This window comes from Lipotes vexillifer, unplaced genomic scaffold (assembly GCF_000442215.2).
Source record: "Lipotes vexillifer unplaced genomic scaffold, Lipotes_vexillifer_v1.1 scaffold433, whole genome shotgun sequence".
Classification (NCBI taxonomy): Eukaryota; Metazoa; Chordata; class Mammalia; order Artiodactyla; family Lipotidae; genus Lipotes; species Lipotes vexillifer.
The window spans coordinates 1,397,570-1,413,755 of NW_006774285.1; the positions used below are offsets into that span (position 1 = coordinate 1,397,570).

A 16,186-nucleotide genomic window follows, 5' to 3' on the forward strand; every position below is an offset into this window, starting at 1 on the left:
TTACCAAAAAAAGCAAGTTGCAGAAGAGTGGACAGTCAGATACCATCTATATACAGTTCTAAAACATGCAGAACAAATACCATCTCATTTAGAGTGGTATATGTGTTAAAAATATGAAAAAGATATGGGAATAATAAAACACAAAGGATAGCCGCTGCCACTAGGTGAAGGGAGAGGGAAGAGATGCATATATGAAGTGGGAGTCACAGACTCTTTCATTTTTATGCTTTTGTATATTTTAAATAGTTCATCAGGGAATTCCCTGGCGGTCCAGTGGTTAGGAGTCCGTGCTTCCACCACACGGGGTACGGGTTCGATCCCTGGTCGGGGAACTAAGGTCCTGCATGCCGTGTGGCGTGGCATGCATGCATGCATGCATGCATCAATCAATCAATCAATCATCAAAATTTTAAATCTATCAATTTATATTCTGCTATTATATAGTATCTTGAAATACTTTGTGGTTGTTTTTACTAGAACTAAAAGTAACTCCAGAAGACAAAAACTTACTCTTAAATTATGAGGTTATGCTGTCCAAATAATATTCTTTAAATCTGGGATTTGATCTGGCAGTGTTTTATATGTGAAGAAAGAGATAATGTTTCATTTCCTTTCATTTACATATATTGTCAACAGTATCATAAAGCAGTTTTTAAGTATCTTAAAACAATTTCCTTTAAATCTTTTTTTTGCAGATTGTCGATGTGTTTATGGAATACAATCTAATTCAGCAGTGTACTGCATTCTTGCTTGATGCACTGAAGAATAATCGCCCATCTGAAGGTCCTTTACAGACAAGATTGCTTGAGATGAACCTTATGCATGCACCTCAAGTACGTGTTTTCATGCTTTCTAGGCATGTTTCCAACACTGTTTTTGTAGTTATTCAGAGCTTCTTAGATTATTTGAAGCTACTGACATGCCTATTCCTCATTTTAGAAAATTTAGCTAACATTCTTTTGTACTTTCTCTCCTTTACCAATTAATTCACTGTTGAATCTTAATATGTAATCTGCATATGGAGTTACTGATATAAATGGAGTAGTAAAATAAACTCATCCTTTTTATGGTTTTATAGGTCGCAGATGCTATTCTAGGGAATCAGATGTTCACGCATTATGACCGGGCTCATATCGCTCAGCTGTGTGAGAAGGCTGGCCTCCTGCAGCGTGCATTAGAACACTTCACTGACTTATATGATATAAAGCGTGCGGTTGTTCATACCCATCTTCTTAACCCTGAGGTATTTTAGGCTCTTACCTAACTATTAGTTATGATTAATTGGTATACCGAAAATGTATTTGTGTTACTGAATGATAGTAATTTCATACCACCATTAGGTTTAACTTTGTTTCATTTATTTATTTACTTATTTATTTTGTCCTCTAGTGGTTAGTGAATTACTTTGGGTCCTTATCAGTAGAAGACTCCCTGGAATGCCTCAGAGCCATGCTATCTGCCAATATTCGTCAGAATCTACAGATTTGTGTGCAAGTGGCTTCTAAGTATCACGAACAACTGTCCACTCAGTCTCTGATTGAACTTTTTGAATCTTTCAAGAGTTTTGAAGGTAATTAGGAGTTTGAGTTGTTTTAAATTATTTAAGGTAGCCAAGAGGGGTATTGTTAAATGGACAATGTCATAGGCTATATGGACTTGTCATAGGCTGTTGGAAATTCTTTCTACAAGCTTACTTTGATGGGATATTTTAAGTCTTATTATTCAGTAACTGTTGTCAGGCATATTCTATACCAGGTTCCAGGGACATGCAGTGAAGAAGACTGTCTGCATGGATATTTTATAAGCGAATTAAAGGCAAAATTTTAAGATACAAATATATGTAGTAGCTTTGTCATAATTGTATAAGATGAAAATACTAATGATCAGGTATATAATGATTGTGTTTATATTGTCTGACTCTTATAATGGCAAATGATTCTAGCCAAGGAAATTTTGTGACTTGTCCCTGTAGCAGGTTTTCTCAACCTCAGCGATACAGACATATTGGGCCAGATAATTTGTTGTGTTGGGGGATACATTTTTGTATGCATGCAGGGTATTCAGTCCACTGGATGCCAGGAGCATCAGCTCCACCAATTGTGACCACTAAAATGTCTCCAGACCTTGCTCAGTGTCTCCTGGGAAGAAAACCATCTTGCCCCCAGTTGAGAACCACTGTTGTGCTGAGTATTTTTTTTTTTTAATTGCGGTACATAGGCCTCTCCCAATGCGGAGCACAGGCTCCGGACACGCAGGCTCAGCGGCCATGGCTCACGGGCCCAGCCGCTCTGCGGCATGTGGGATCTTCCCGGACCGGGGCACAAACCCGTGTCCCTTGCATTGGCAGGCAGACTCTCAACCACTGTGCCACCAGGGAAGCCCTATGCTGAGTATTAGTGTAATCACTGTTGATGGCTTTTAGGTTCATTAGCTAAATATCTGGTCTCTACTTACCTTTTCTTCCCTCTTGTAGTACTGCTCTAGACAGAAGGAATAAGCGATTCCTACTAGTTTTCTTAATTTTTTCAGTTTCTATGTTAACTGTGCACTACATTTGTACTGTTCATTCAGTACAGTAGCCACTAGCCACATGTAGCTATGTAAATTTAAAGTAATTAAAATTGAATACAATTAAAAATTTAGTTCTTGAGTCACACTAGCTACATTTCAGGTGCTCAATAGCCACGTGTGGTTAGTGGCTACTGTATTAGATAGTGTAGGTGTAGAATATTTGCATCATTGCAGAAAATTCTGTTGAACGGCACTGCATTAACTTCTTTTTAAGCTACTTTTGTGTGTTTCCTATTAACTGCGTATAGAGAAACACCTGCTATAGTGGACTTCATTTAAAATTTCTCATGGAATATGGTATGATAATTAGCTTTGATATTAAGTAGCTGTCTCCTATTTCTCAACTACTAGAAAACATTGCATTTTCTGTTCTATAGGGATTAAAGTACAAATCCATTTATTGAACTGATTAGTGGACTATTTAATATTCTTATTGAGCTTTTTGAGCAACCAGTTTTTTTTTTTTTTTTTTTTTTTTTTTGCCTTGCGTTATGCGGGCCTCTCACTGTTGTGGCCTCTCCCATTTGCGGAGCACAGGCTCCGGACGCGCAGGCTCAGCGGCCATGGCTCACGGGCCCAGCCGCTCCGCGGCATGTGGGATCTTCCCGAAACGGGGCACGAACCCGCGTCTCCTGCATCGGCAGGCGGACTCTCAAGCACTGCGCCACCAGGGAAGCCCCCCAGTTTTTATTTGGCACTATTCAGTATAACTGTGGGGTTTTTTGCTTGTTTTTTAAATTGAGGTATAATTGACATAATGCTTTTTAATTGCTGAAGTATTTTTCAGGTCTGTCGTTCTCAAAGGTACACCTGTGCTTAATTTCAATTATTTGTTTCTTTAAGGTCTTTTTTATTTTCTGGGATCCATTGTTAACTTTAGTCAGGACCCAGATGTGCACTTTAAATATATTCAGGCAGCTTGCAAGACAGGGCAGATCAAAGAAGTAGAAAGAATCTGCAGAGAAAGCAACTGCTATGATCCTGAGCGAGTCAAGAATTTTCTCAAGGTAAGAGTAATGCATTTTCTGGTTGGGTTGAAGATCGGCAGTTCTGCAAGCGTTTGCTCACAGTTTTAAAATATTTTTTTCCCCTAAAAGTGAAATTCTTAGCATTCTCAAATTGTATGCTGAATTATTTCTTCCAAATTTAATATTCTGTGGTTTCCTTTGAAATAAGGAAGGAAATTGGTAAGTAATACTTAAGAACGACCATCTGTTTAAATGAAGAGGAAAAATAACACTATCTCTAAGGAATTTCCTTTCTTTCACTTTAAGTTTAGAAGAAAATTTTTGAAAAGTGATTGTAGATGCTCAGTGTTTAGAATATCATTTAGGCTCTTTTTGAATATTAAGATCAGCTTGCCCTCAGTGTTATTTTAAGGGGCCTGTATTATATGCAAAGGGTTCTGTTGTGTAAAGGACATAGGTTAATCTCTGTCATTGATTAGCCTAACTCTAGAAACTAAATATTAATCGTGTAATTCATAAATTGAAGGTACAATAGAACCAAAAAACCCTCAGCTTTGTGACACGAATTTGGTTATGGAGAAGTAAGAACTGCCTGTGTTGGAATGAAGAGTAATGGTTTAAAGATTCTTAACCTTTACAGCATACCTGAGGGCAGTTAATTTTTGTTTAATGGTTAACTTAACTTTACCTTTATTCTCATACCTACTAATTACTTTGTGAGGAAGGTAAGACTTTAAAATTGGCAGTCGTTTATAAAAATTAGGAAAACTACAGAACATTCAGATCCCCCCAAAATACATATTTACGTACTTTACATTTATATTAAAAATATATTAAATGATTCCAGAGATTGTATATAAAATTCTTAAGTATTTTTTTTCTTCTGGAAGAATTTTAGATTGAAACTAAAACCAAAATGTTCATTGTGCAATTTATTAGGAAAGAACAGGCTTTTCTTACTCCTACACTGATCATTTTTAGATAATCTATAGTTGTTTTAGCTGATTCTTCTTCTGAAGAACTTAATACCTAGATGAAATAGCTAAACCCTTATGTGTTTTAGTGTAATGATGTAGTTAAAGTGCTGAAGTTGCCCTGTTTTAGATTAAAAGATAAATATTCCCCAGAAGTATAGCTTTATAATGTCTTGGCCATCATGAATATTCTGAGGAGCCTGGCTAGTATATGTTTGAACCCATGACTTCCTGGTGTCAGAAAAAAACGTCCAAATGAGAAAGATTTGATACTCTATGCTTGACTAGTGTACCCATAACACCAGTCCAGTTCCTCCTTTGAGTAACAGTACTGTTTTCCTTTTTTAAAAAATACTACCAGATCCACACTGATTTGTTTTCATTAAGCTCTCAGCTTTTATGCTTCAATTGTAATTTCTTGAGCATTGGGTTGTAATATTTGAGTTGTCATATATATGTAAAGCAGGACTAAATTAACTATTTTCACCTAATTGTGATGATCTTGAGCTTCATAAAAAACCCTCAGGAAACTAGGATGTGGCCGTCTTACATTGCTTAGCCCATGAGATCTAATGAGATGAGGAATCCCCCTCCACACTTGTGAATTGGATGCAAGTCTAATAGAGGAGAGTGGATGTGAATTATGGGCTTTTGAAAAGTCAGACATGGTTCAAATTCCTTTTCTTTCTATAAAGCTGTTAACCTCAGGCCAGTTAACTAAGGTGCCTCAGCCTTGATTTCTTCAACCACAAGCTGTGTTTATCAAGTACCTTGTATGCCATAGGTGTTCAAGTGGTAACCATGGTTAATAAGCTGTGTTGGTGGGCCTTGGAAATAAGGTATTGTCAGCCTTTCTAGCAGGCAAGTTTTGTTTCTTTTTGGTTTTAAGTTATTCCTGACTTCTTGAAGGAATTTTAATACCAGCCTGAGTTAGAGGAAAAAACCTAGTCTCTTATCATTAAATAATCTGAGATGGGAGCTCAGTGCTAATATGCTACTATTGGATATTCAGCCTTTCACCCCAGTAATGAGAATGAACATACTAAACCATTTACTCACTTTCCTTATTGATCTGTAGTTTGTAGCGGGTTGCTACATTTCATCATCACTGTTATTAAACTTCATTTTGGAGTTACTAGCTGTATTATAACTGGTGTTGTATGCAAACTGTGATAATGAGAAAAATACTTCTCTGAATCTAATCTTGAACATTAGACAAGTGCCAATTACATGCTAGCCACCAGGAATACAGAGATTGATAGAATATGAATTGTCCTTTAAAGTAGCCTGTAAGCAGGATGAAATAGTGTCAGTAGCATTATTTGGCTCATGCCCTAACCTTGTGGAACTGTAGCCTTGCATAGAAAATGTAAAACTGTTCTTTAGACCCATGCCTCTTGCTACCTTTGATCTTATTTTCCAGGTTTTGTTTCAACCTCACTGGCCTGCTTGCTATTCCTGGAACTCCCCAAACCCTCTCCTGCCCTTGTGCCCTTTCCCACTTTCCTCTCAGACCTTCATGACCTGCTCCCTTACCTTCTTTCAGATTTCCAGTCAAATGTCACGAGAAAGGATGTCTCAGATTACCCTGTCTAAAATAAAATTTATTCCTGTTCCATCCTCACTTCCCCCTTGTCTTGTTCTCTTTTTCTTTATAACACTTAGCATTGTCTCTTCCCACTAGAATGTAAGTCTCTTTGGGGAATGCTTACTTTGTTCCCTGCTATATCTCCAAACTTTATGTTTAAGAAAACCTGGATATGTTTATATAATTGCAATTTTGATCCTAAAATCTCTAATCATAATACCTAAAGGGTAACCTTTAAATAAAAATTTAAAATATTAATAGCATTATTTTCATATATGAAATCATATGCAAATTTAGGTAATCAAGAAAGTATCCCAGTTTTTGTCTGCTTTTTTCAATTTTCAATTTTCTTTGTGAATACAAATAGTTGTCTTTTGCAGCAGAAATCTTAAACCACCCACGCGTGAGACTAGAATACCTAAGTAATCTTAGATTACTTGCCAAGTATGTTTTCTCCCTAAGTGGTAAAATGCAGAAGGTAATATTTTATATGTATATTAAACAAGATAAAGAAAATTAGTGTGTTGATGTTTGTTTAGTAGGAAAAACTTGGCCTGCTAAAATCTTTTGCATAGGTAGATCAAACATTCTCTTTAGAAATGATTATAGCAGCTCTTAGTACAGAGTTTCCATGGTGCTAAATAATACTTGCTTTAGACTTTCCTTGATGGGAAAAATCTGCAGCTGGACTTCCACTTCAGATTTACAGCCATTTTGTTTGTTTAATTCAGGATTTCTTACGACTCCAGATTTAGTTTAGTGCTCTCTGAACACTTCATAGACTAATTATAATTGTTTATAATTGGGTGACTTACAAGTGCTAGACTTAGGATTTATTCTAACCTTGCAAATAACGTTTTTTGTGGCTGTCATTGAGGAAAGTCCTGTCCTGCTTAGTTCTTCAGTAGACAATCCATAGAGGAATCATTTACTGAGGAATGTTTCACTGTGTATAAATGAATTCCTGATGGAAACTGTTGTTTTTTGTGCTGTACCTAATGTCTGTGGAATGTAACAGGACATGTATCAGGTAAATGCCCAGTACAGGTGTTACCTACCTGTCTGTAACATCTATGTCAATCTGTAAGTAGGATTATAGCTTGGTATTTGTAATGGTAAAAGCAGTTGGAAATTTAAAGATACTTTAAATGCTTTTTATCTTTTAAACCTTTTTTTTTTTTTTTTTTTTTTTAAGCAACATGTGGTATATTTAAAATCATGGCCATCACTATCATGCTGCTCCTTTTAGGCTTCATTATAACAGTGTTAGAAGACGGCCATATAGATTGGAATGGGGAGGGGTAAAAAACAAGTCATCAGTTTGAAACAAAAGTGAGCCAATATGCCTAATTTTGACATTGTGACTATACCTCTTAAATCAACTACAAATTCAGTTGTTACTATTAATGAAAGTCCCAGTGTGATGATTTTATATTTTGAGTGCCACTGATGGCTCACAAGTCTTGTTACTTTTTTTGTAAAGGATTGTATGTGGAAAGGACCTGGTATTTTGCTGTGACTCTAGGTATTACTTCATAAAAATTTATGGAAACTGGGTTGGGCACTTTTAAGAATAGCCAAGTTTATGTGAGCCTCTCCCACAAGTGTAGAACAGATTCTCATATTTTACACTGATAAACTCACAGAAGAAGAAAATTAAGGTTTCTTTTTTTTTTTTTCCAGGAAGCAAAGCTAACAGATCAGTTACCACTTATCATTGTGTGTGATCGATTTGACTTTGTCCATGATTTGGTGCTCTATTTATATAGAAATAATCTTCAAAAGTATATAGAGATATATGTACAGAAGGTAAGTAATACTTAGGTAACTTTAAAATATAATCTTGTAGATTTTACTGCTCACACTGGAAATCTTCATCCTTTTGAAACTCTGTGTCCAGTAAGAGTGGTCTGCTACAATGGCTTTCAACTTTTTTTTTCCAGCAGAATCCTTTCTTTGATTAAAATTTTACGTGCATTCCAAGTAGGTAAAACAAAACGGAACTTCTGTAGTTGAAAAAATTGAGTGGCCTACACCCTACTTATTTGATAGCCTTTGTGGTATCCATATGGAAGCCATAGGCTGCAAAGCACAGTATTAAAACCATCTTAAATAAAGAAATTAGAAACTTTACCTTCTAACTCCAGAAATAGAAAGGCAGTTTTGCTATGATGGAGGCCTTTTGTTTTCACAGTCATTCTGTGACTTTAGCTTCTTTGGACTTAATTGTCCTTTGAAGCAATGCTGAAGTAATTAATTAACCAAGGCAGACTTCCTGCTAAATTTCTTTGTCTAGTTGTAAATTTAGACTCAGTTTATTACTGAATTTTAAAACTGAGCTTGAAGAGGGAAGTTTTTTAAAACTCCTTTTGGTTTTGCTTATTAGTAACGTAATGACATTCTTCTTCTTTTTTTTTTTTAAACCATAGGTGAATCCAAGTCGACTTCCTGTGGTTATTGGAGGATTACTTGATGTTGATTGCTCTGAAGATGTCATTAAAAACTTGATTCTTGTTGTAAGAGGTCAATTCTCTACTGATGAGCTTGTTGCTGAGGTTGAAAAAAGAAACAGGTGTAGTACTGTTTTAATCTTCGTAACTAAAGATAAATTATTAGTCTCTTTTAGCTTGGTAATGAATAGAAGTATAACCTGTCAGTTGCCTAAAAGCTACTCAGTAACTCATGGACCTTAATTCCCTGGAGATACCTAATTTAGAAGTGATAAGCTAGCTGTAGCTTGCTCTATTTCTGAAAAAAAAACTTTTCTGAACTATTAACAGCTGTCATATAGAGTATCTGTTAATCTAGTTGATCACCTTCTTTGCATGTTTATACATAGAGTCAAACCGTGTAGCTATATGTTTTTAATGTAAACTATGTAAAAAGCCTCCTTTTGGTTAGGTATGATACCACCATATTTAATAACTAATTCTTCTCTGATAAATTCTTCTCAAGCATGACAAGAGAAAAGAGTTCCCTGTGTAACTCTGGGTTAAACTCATTTTTAAATTGAACCTTGATATGATAATATGAATTATGAATTTCCAGTAGAGGAGAACATAGTGTGAGTGCTTCTAATACTTATACCGTGAAGTCTTTTTTTAGCCGGGACATTTTGTGTTCAGAAAGTGCTGACGTAGTAAATGAGGTTAGTGGGTTGGTGTAATAGTAGGAGGTTGGTATAATAGTAGGAGGTTACTCTAGCTATGAAAAGATTATCAAGAATGGGATTTAATTTTAACCTGAGGTGGTACAGGTGTTCTGCTAATGGTATTCATAGAGTTTATATCTGAATGTTTCAAACATTCAGAAAATGTTTGAGAAATTCTACCGTTAAGGACAATGGAGATGTAGAATGTAATACTGATTTTTTTAAAGTTTGAGACTAAAGTGATTATAGGTTGTAACAATTTTGTTATTTAAACCATGGTAAAAGAGTGTTGGTCATCTGGACCATTGAAATATAAGCTATAACTTAGCAAAACCATGGCCCTTGGTGGAGTGATTGTATGACTGCTAGAGGTATTAAAGCTAGAGCTTCTAAAGCTACCAGATTTTGTTCCCAGTATATATTTAGGGTACTATTTCTTTTGGCTTTAGGTAATGTTGTATGTTACTTGCGTGAAAATTAAAAGGAACTTCAGATAATCAGGCCTATTTTTTCATACCACATCTCTATCCTGCTCCTAAACAAAACTTATCCAGAGTCCAGCCATTTTGTCCAGTTTTAAGAACAATCTATGAACCTATAATCTTTTTTTTTTTTCTATATCCTGTCTAGATAATGTAGCAGATAGATCTGGGAGAGTATGAAAGACAGTCTTATATATACCTTCTGTGTAATCTTGGGCAAATCATTTAACCATCTCCAAGTCTTAGTTTCGCCATTTGTAGTAGGCATGTTGAGAATTCAAAATAGTGTATGGGAAAGTACATTATAGACCGTAAGGCACTTACTTACATAGTGTGTCAAGAATGTGCTATTTATAATATAATATGTGTATATGTGGGTTTTTTGTGTGTGTTTCTTTTCCTTTTTTTTTTTTTTACTAGATTGAAACTGCTTCTGCCTTGGCTGGAGGCTAGAATTCATGAGGGCTGTGAAGAGCCTGCTACTCACAATGCTTTAGCCAAAATCTACATAGACAGTAATAACAACCCAGAGCGATTTCTTCGGGAAAATCCTTATTATGACAGTCGTGTTGTTGGAAAGTATTGTGAGAAGAGAGATCCACACCTAGCCTGTGTTGCTTATGAACGTGGCCAGTGTGATCTGGAACTTATTAATGTGAGTACTGCTAGCTGAACGTGTACAGAGAAGACTGCATTCTTTTTTCCCCCCCAAATAAATTTATTTATTTATTTTTGGCTGTGTTGGGTCTTCGTTGCTGTGCGTCGGGTTTCTCTAATTGTGGCAAGCTTCTCATTGTGGTGGCTTCTCTTGTTGCGGAGCACGGCCTCTAGGTGCACAGGCTTCAGTAGTTGTGGCACGCGGGCTCAGTAGTTGCGGCTCACGGGATCTAGAGCACAGGCTCAGTAGTTGTGGCGCACAGGCTTAGTTGCTCCGCAGCATGTGGAATCTTCCCCAATTGAGCCCACGTCTCCTGCATTGGCAGGTGGACTCTTAACCACTGTGCCACCAGGGAAGTCCCAAGACTGCATTTTTTAAAAACCTGATATATAATGTTGGATTAGTGAATTTTGAGAGTTTCAGAGTGGTTTTAGGTAATATGGAGCATCTTTGGAAGATACATTCTCTTTTAAAAAACTTTGCTGATAATTATGAACTTAAACTGGCCAAAGTAGTTGATTAAGCTTATATTCACCCATTAACATTTAACCCCACTAGTTTTATCACTTATCTTCTCATACACTCATATGCACACATACATATATGTATATATGTTTATATATATGTGTATGTATAGACACATCTAAATTTTTAACCATATGAGAATAAATTGCATACCTCATGGCCTTATACCTCTTCATTGTGTATTTATTAAGAATAAGGATATTCTCTTTCATAACCACATTGTAGATGGCAACCTCAGTCAGTCTGACACAAGTAGAATACTTTTTACAGTCTGTTTTATTCCAGTTTTGTCAATTGACCCAATAATGTCCTTTAGAAGAAATTTTTTCCCTCCAGTCTAGGATTACATATTGCATGTAGTTGTCATATCTATCTTGTCTCTTTTAATCCAAAACAGTTCTTCACTCTTTGTCTTTTATTGACAGACATAACTGTAAAAATAGTCTTTTTCTCTATGTGTAACTTTTTATTGAGGTAAAATTCACATTACATTAACCATTTGAAAGTGAACAATTCAGTGGCAGTTAGTACATTTACAATGTTGTGTAATCACTACACCTCTCTCTAGTTCCAAGTTTTCATCACCACATGAGGAAATCCAGTACTCATTAAGCAGTGCTCCACATTCCTGCCTCCTTCCAGCCCCTGACAACCTCCAAACTGCCTTCTGTCTCTGTGGATTCACCTATTCTGTATATTTCTTATAAATGAAAAGTCTTTTTTAAAAAAATAGAATGTTCTTCACTTTGAGTTTCTCTTATTGTTCCTCCTGATTAGATTTAGATTGTATGTTTCCATCCAGAATTTATTACTTAAGTGATGTTTTGTTTTTCTCATGCTATAACATGCAGAAGCACCTAATGTCCTTTTGTCCTTCATTTTGGGGGTCACTTTTTATCAAGTTGTCAATTTCTCCTATTGTATAAATAGATTTCCCCTTGCAGATATTAAGTAGTTTGTGAAGAGACATTTAAGACAATGCGAGTATCCTACTGTGTGTGTGTGTGTTTGCGTGTGTGTGTGCGTGCGTGTGTGTGTGTATGGCTCCCCCCCCCCCCCCCCCCCCTCCATCCATCATTCAAGTTCTGGTCTTCATCAGCTGCCATTGGTAAGGGTGAGACAGAATGAAATTCATATAACTCAGCACAAACAAATTGATTGCCCCCCCCCCCCCCCCCCCAGTTTTGAATCTATTGATTCTTATTCAACCAGTCTTAATGTGTTGGTTGCAAAATAACAATTTTCCAACTTTATCCCTTTCTCCACATTTATCAGTCAGCATGCATATATTCATGCACTCATGAGTTCTGTGGGTTATAATCCATTGTTTTGATTTTCAAATTACTCCAGTTTTGACTGATAAAAACCCCATCAACCTGCCTCTCATGGCTTTGTGTCGTGGTCTCATTGCTCTTGGAGCACTTCTTTGTTTCCTGGCCCAACAAGTTATACCATGCTCATTTTATACCCTCCCCAGCCCTGGATCATTCATTTTTCTGGGAAACTTTGATCCCTTTTAGTGAGGAGTACCACTAGAAACCCAGATCTAGGCTCTAGGTATATTTCCTTCTAGGGTCTTCCAGTGGTCAGAGCTAGGAAATAATGCATCTATGTACATACACATTAATATATGAATATATGTATGCATATACACATGGGAAAATAAACACACAAGAATAGTTAGTAAAACACTGAAAAGAAAGCTATGAAGGCGCACTAGCCCTACCAGTTATTAAAGCACATTACAGAGCCTCTATAATTAAAACTTGGCATCCTGGTGCATGTAGAGTAGAATATGAAGTCCAAATATAGATCCCACATCAGGGTGCTTTTTAAAAGCCTCCAGAAATTAATAAGTATGTTTTTTCTGTTGATTGAATTTTAATAAGAAAAATATGGTTGTGACCTATTAAAGATACATGTGAAAGTAATGGATTTTTTTTTTTGCTATAAAAAAATAAACGGTATAGTGATAGGAAATAACCTTTTAAAAGTAAAGTCAGTCTATAAAAAGGTTTTATCTCTTACCATGAAATTAATCTTTAATATCTCATTTAGGTTTGCAATGAGAATTCCCTCTTCAAAAGTCTTTCCCGCTATCTGGTACGGCGAAAGGATCCAGAACTGTGGGGTAGTGTGCTGCTGGAAAGCAATCCTTACAGGAGACCTCTCATTGATCAGGTAAAATTGGCAAATGTGTTTAAGGCTTATCTTTTTAACTATGAATAACACCTTTTGCCTCATCATATACCAAATATACTCAGATGGATCATATTTAACTATGAGAGATGGCAGTAAAAAGTAGAAGAAAATAAAAATTGTACTAAAATATTTATATATCATGTTAACAAAAGTGAAATATATCTTCTTGAAGAAAATACATCCCGAAAGAGAAAATTTAATTATATAAGACTTCCTCAATTCATCATTTAAAAGGATAACAGTAAATTAAACGTTTAATAAAATGAATAAGAATTGCTATTTATTAATACCTGAGAAGTGACTCAGTTGATTAGAAACATTCAAGACAGTGGTAAATCAGCAAAGGATAAGAATTGGTGAGAAAATACAAATGACCTAGTGGGTAAATGTTAAATAAATGTCAATAGAGTAAGCATAGACCTGCAAAGGAGATGTGGGTTTATATCTATATAAAAATTGAAAACATTTTTTAAAACCTTAAAAATTGAAGGTTGTTAATAATGGTTCTTAAATTGTTGGTAGAAGTATAAATATAGAAGGGAATAAATTGAAGAATATTAATTTTTCATTCTTAGAAAGCATTTCTAAGGAAAATTCCCAAGTTAATACAAAGCTTCCTAGAAAAAATGTTCATTGGTGCATCTGGGAACTATGCGAATAGCCAGAAATAGAGGAATTACTGAGTATATAATGCCACATCTGTATGGTTGAATTGTATGTAATCATTAAAGTGATAATGAGGAGTGGTTATTATGGATAATATTTTAATCAGGGAAAAGATAGAAATTATGTAATTAGGGTGATTTTTTTTCAAGAGAAGGAAAGTATACATGTTACAGGTATATGTGGATTTATGTAAAAAGACCTTTGGGTGGTAAATTTAAAGGTATTTTATCTCGTTCCTTCTTCTCTGCCTATTTCATTTTCTACTGAGGCCAGCTTATTCTTATTAGGTAATATCATCAAAACCACCTTGACTCTCAGTACTTATTCCCTGTATATCCTCTGCAGGTTGTACAGACAGCCTTGTCTGAGACTCAGGACCCTGAAGAAGTGTCAGTAACTGTCAAGGCTTTTATGACTGCAGACCTTCCTAATGAACTCATTGAACTGCTGGAGAAAATTGTCCTTGATAACTCTGTATTCAGTGAACACAGGTATCCTGTGAAGATGGGTTTATTGGCTCTTTATAGTTAGTCTTTAATTATAGCCTGTCAGTTTGGAGAAGGAACAGAGACAAAGATTAGAGAATGTTGTCTAAATTCTCACTTTTCTAATACCCTCTTGTCACCCTACCTCCTGAGGCGAAATACTCTTTAGCTGCAGTGTTTTTTCTTTATGACTAATGAGCTTTTCAAACATTGCATTCAAATCTTTCTTTCTTAAAGGAATCTGCAAAACCTCCTCATCCTTACTGCAATCAAGGCTGACCGTACCCGTGTTATGGAATATATTAACCGCCTGGATAATTATGATGCCCCAGATATTGCCAATATCGCCATCAGCAATGAGCTGTTTGAAGAAGCATTTGCCATTTTTCGGAAATTTGACGTCAATACTTCAGCAGTACAGGTAAATCTACAGATTACCTGAGTTGATTTACTAAATGTAATACCTTGTCTTGATTCAATGTATATATTGTCCTGTGAGAATGGGCATAATTTATTGCTGTGGCAATAGAAGAGCAATACAATCCTCACCGTTTAAATGTAATTGCTGTGTGGTAAGATTCATTGTACTGTAACTCTGATTAAAAATTGGTTGCCTAGGTCTTGATCGAACATATTGGAAACTTAGATCGGGCATATGAATTTGCTGAACGCTGCAATGAACCTGCAGTCTGGAGTCAGCTCGCAAAAGCCCAGCTACAGAAAGGAATGGTGAAAGAAGCCATTGATTCTTACATCAAAGCAGATGATCCTTCATCCTACATGGAAGTTGTTCAGGCTGCCAATACTAGTGGTATGACTTCTCACTTTTATGTGTTTGCCACCTCAGAAAATGTCCCTAAGCTAAGCATTAAGTTATATGTCTGTTCTGTATTAAGTAGGAGTTAGAGACTGCATGGCTGTTTGCCCTCCGTCTTAGTTCAGATAAAGAGAGTCTGTTTTGTGAATTTAAAAGTTCCATGGGGAAGTTTAATTTTCTGTTTTGAAGTCTCAAAATTCTCACCTATCTCTAATCCGATAACTTTAAGGGAAAAGGGGATTCAGCTATTCATTTGGTCAGTAATAATACAGAGGCATAATAGATGCCTTTCACTGTTTATATTTGTTATTCTCTACACTGTCTCTTTGAGAGGGAAATTAATAGCAATTCTCATTTGCTTCAGTGAAAAGATAAATGGTGGTATGTTAGTGTTTGGATTTACTTATTTGCTTTTCTATATCTAGGAAACTGGGAAGAACTGGTGAAGTACTTGCAGATGGCCCGTAAGAAGGCTCGTGAATCCTATGTGGAGACAGAATTGATATTTGCACTGGCTAAAACAAACCGCCTTGCAGAGTTAGAAGAGTTCATCAATGGGCCAAATAACGCTCATATCCAGCAAGTGGGTTTCCTGTTCCGATTTTTTTTTTTAGGAGTGTAAAAATAGTTGAGCAACCTCATTAGCTTAGTAGGATCAACAAGTGGCAACTGAAAGTTTCTAAGGAAAAATATTGTTTCTTAGTATTAAATTGAGTTGTAACTTTGGAAAGAAGATTAAGTTTAGGCTTACTGAAAATGGTTTTTGTTTTTTTTTCAGGTTGGTGACCGCTGTTATGATGAAAAAATGTATGATGCTGCTAAGTTGTTGTACAATAATGTTTCCAATTTTGGACGCTTGGCATCTACTCTGGTTCACCTGGGTGAATATCAGGCAGCTGTTGATGGAGCTAGGAAAGCTAACAGTACTCGAACATGGAAAGAGGTAATCTAAACAACAGTTTGAGTGAAGAATTAAGATGCTATTTAGGAATGTTCTTTAAACTGATTAATTGAATTAACCAGCCATGTTTACACTTGAGTTCACATAATTGCAATTCTTTAAATTGTAGGTCTGCTTTGCCTGTGTAGATGGGAAAGA

At 35.9% G+C, this 16,186-nt stretch overlaps 1 protein-coding gene across 1 annotated transcript in view; it reads left to right on the forward strand.

Annotated features, from left to right (window-relative positions):
- The window catches only part of CLTC (clathrin heavy chain), a 60,999-nt gene that overhangs the window by 34,515 nt on the left and 10,298 nt on the right, over window positions 1–16,186 (forward strand). The window contains exons 13-26 of the mRNA XM_007449093.1: window positions 696–833; window positions 1,079–1,243; window positions 1,390–1,570; window positions 3,415–3,578; window positions 7,785–7,910; window positions 8,531–8,673; window positions 10,155–10,389; window positions 12,976–13,098; window positions 14,131–14,276; window positions 14,508–14,691; window positions 14,889–15,081; window positions 15,513–15,670; window positions 15,866–16,030; window positions 16,158–16,179. Of these exons, the coding sequence (XP_007449155.1) occupies window positions 696–833; window positions 1,079–1,243; window positions 1,390–1,570; window positions 3,415–3,578; window positions 7,785–7,910; window positions 8,531–8,673; window positions 10,155–10,389; window positions 12,976–13,098; window positions 14,131–14,276; window positions 14,508–14,691; window positions 14,889–15,081; window positions 15,513–15,670; window positions 15,866–16,030; window positions 16,158–16,179 (2,143 nt within the window). The remainder of the gene's footprint in view (window positions 1–695; window positions 834–1,078; window positions 1,244–1,389; window positions 1,571–3,414; window positions 3,579–7,784; window positions 7,911–8,530; window positions 8,674–10,154; window positions 10,390–12,975; window positions 13,099–14,130; window positions 14,277–14,507; window positions 14,692–14,888; window positions 15,082–15,512; window positions 15,671–15,865; window positions 16,031–16,157; window positions 16,180–16,186) is intronic.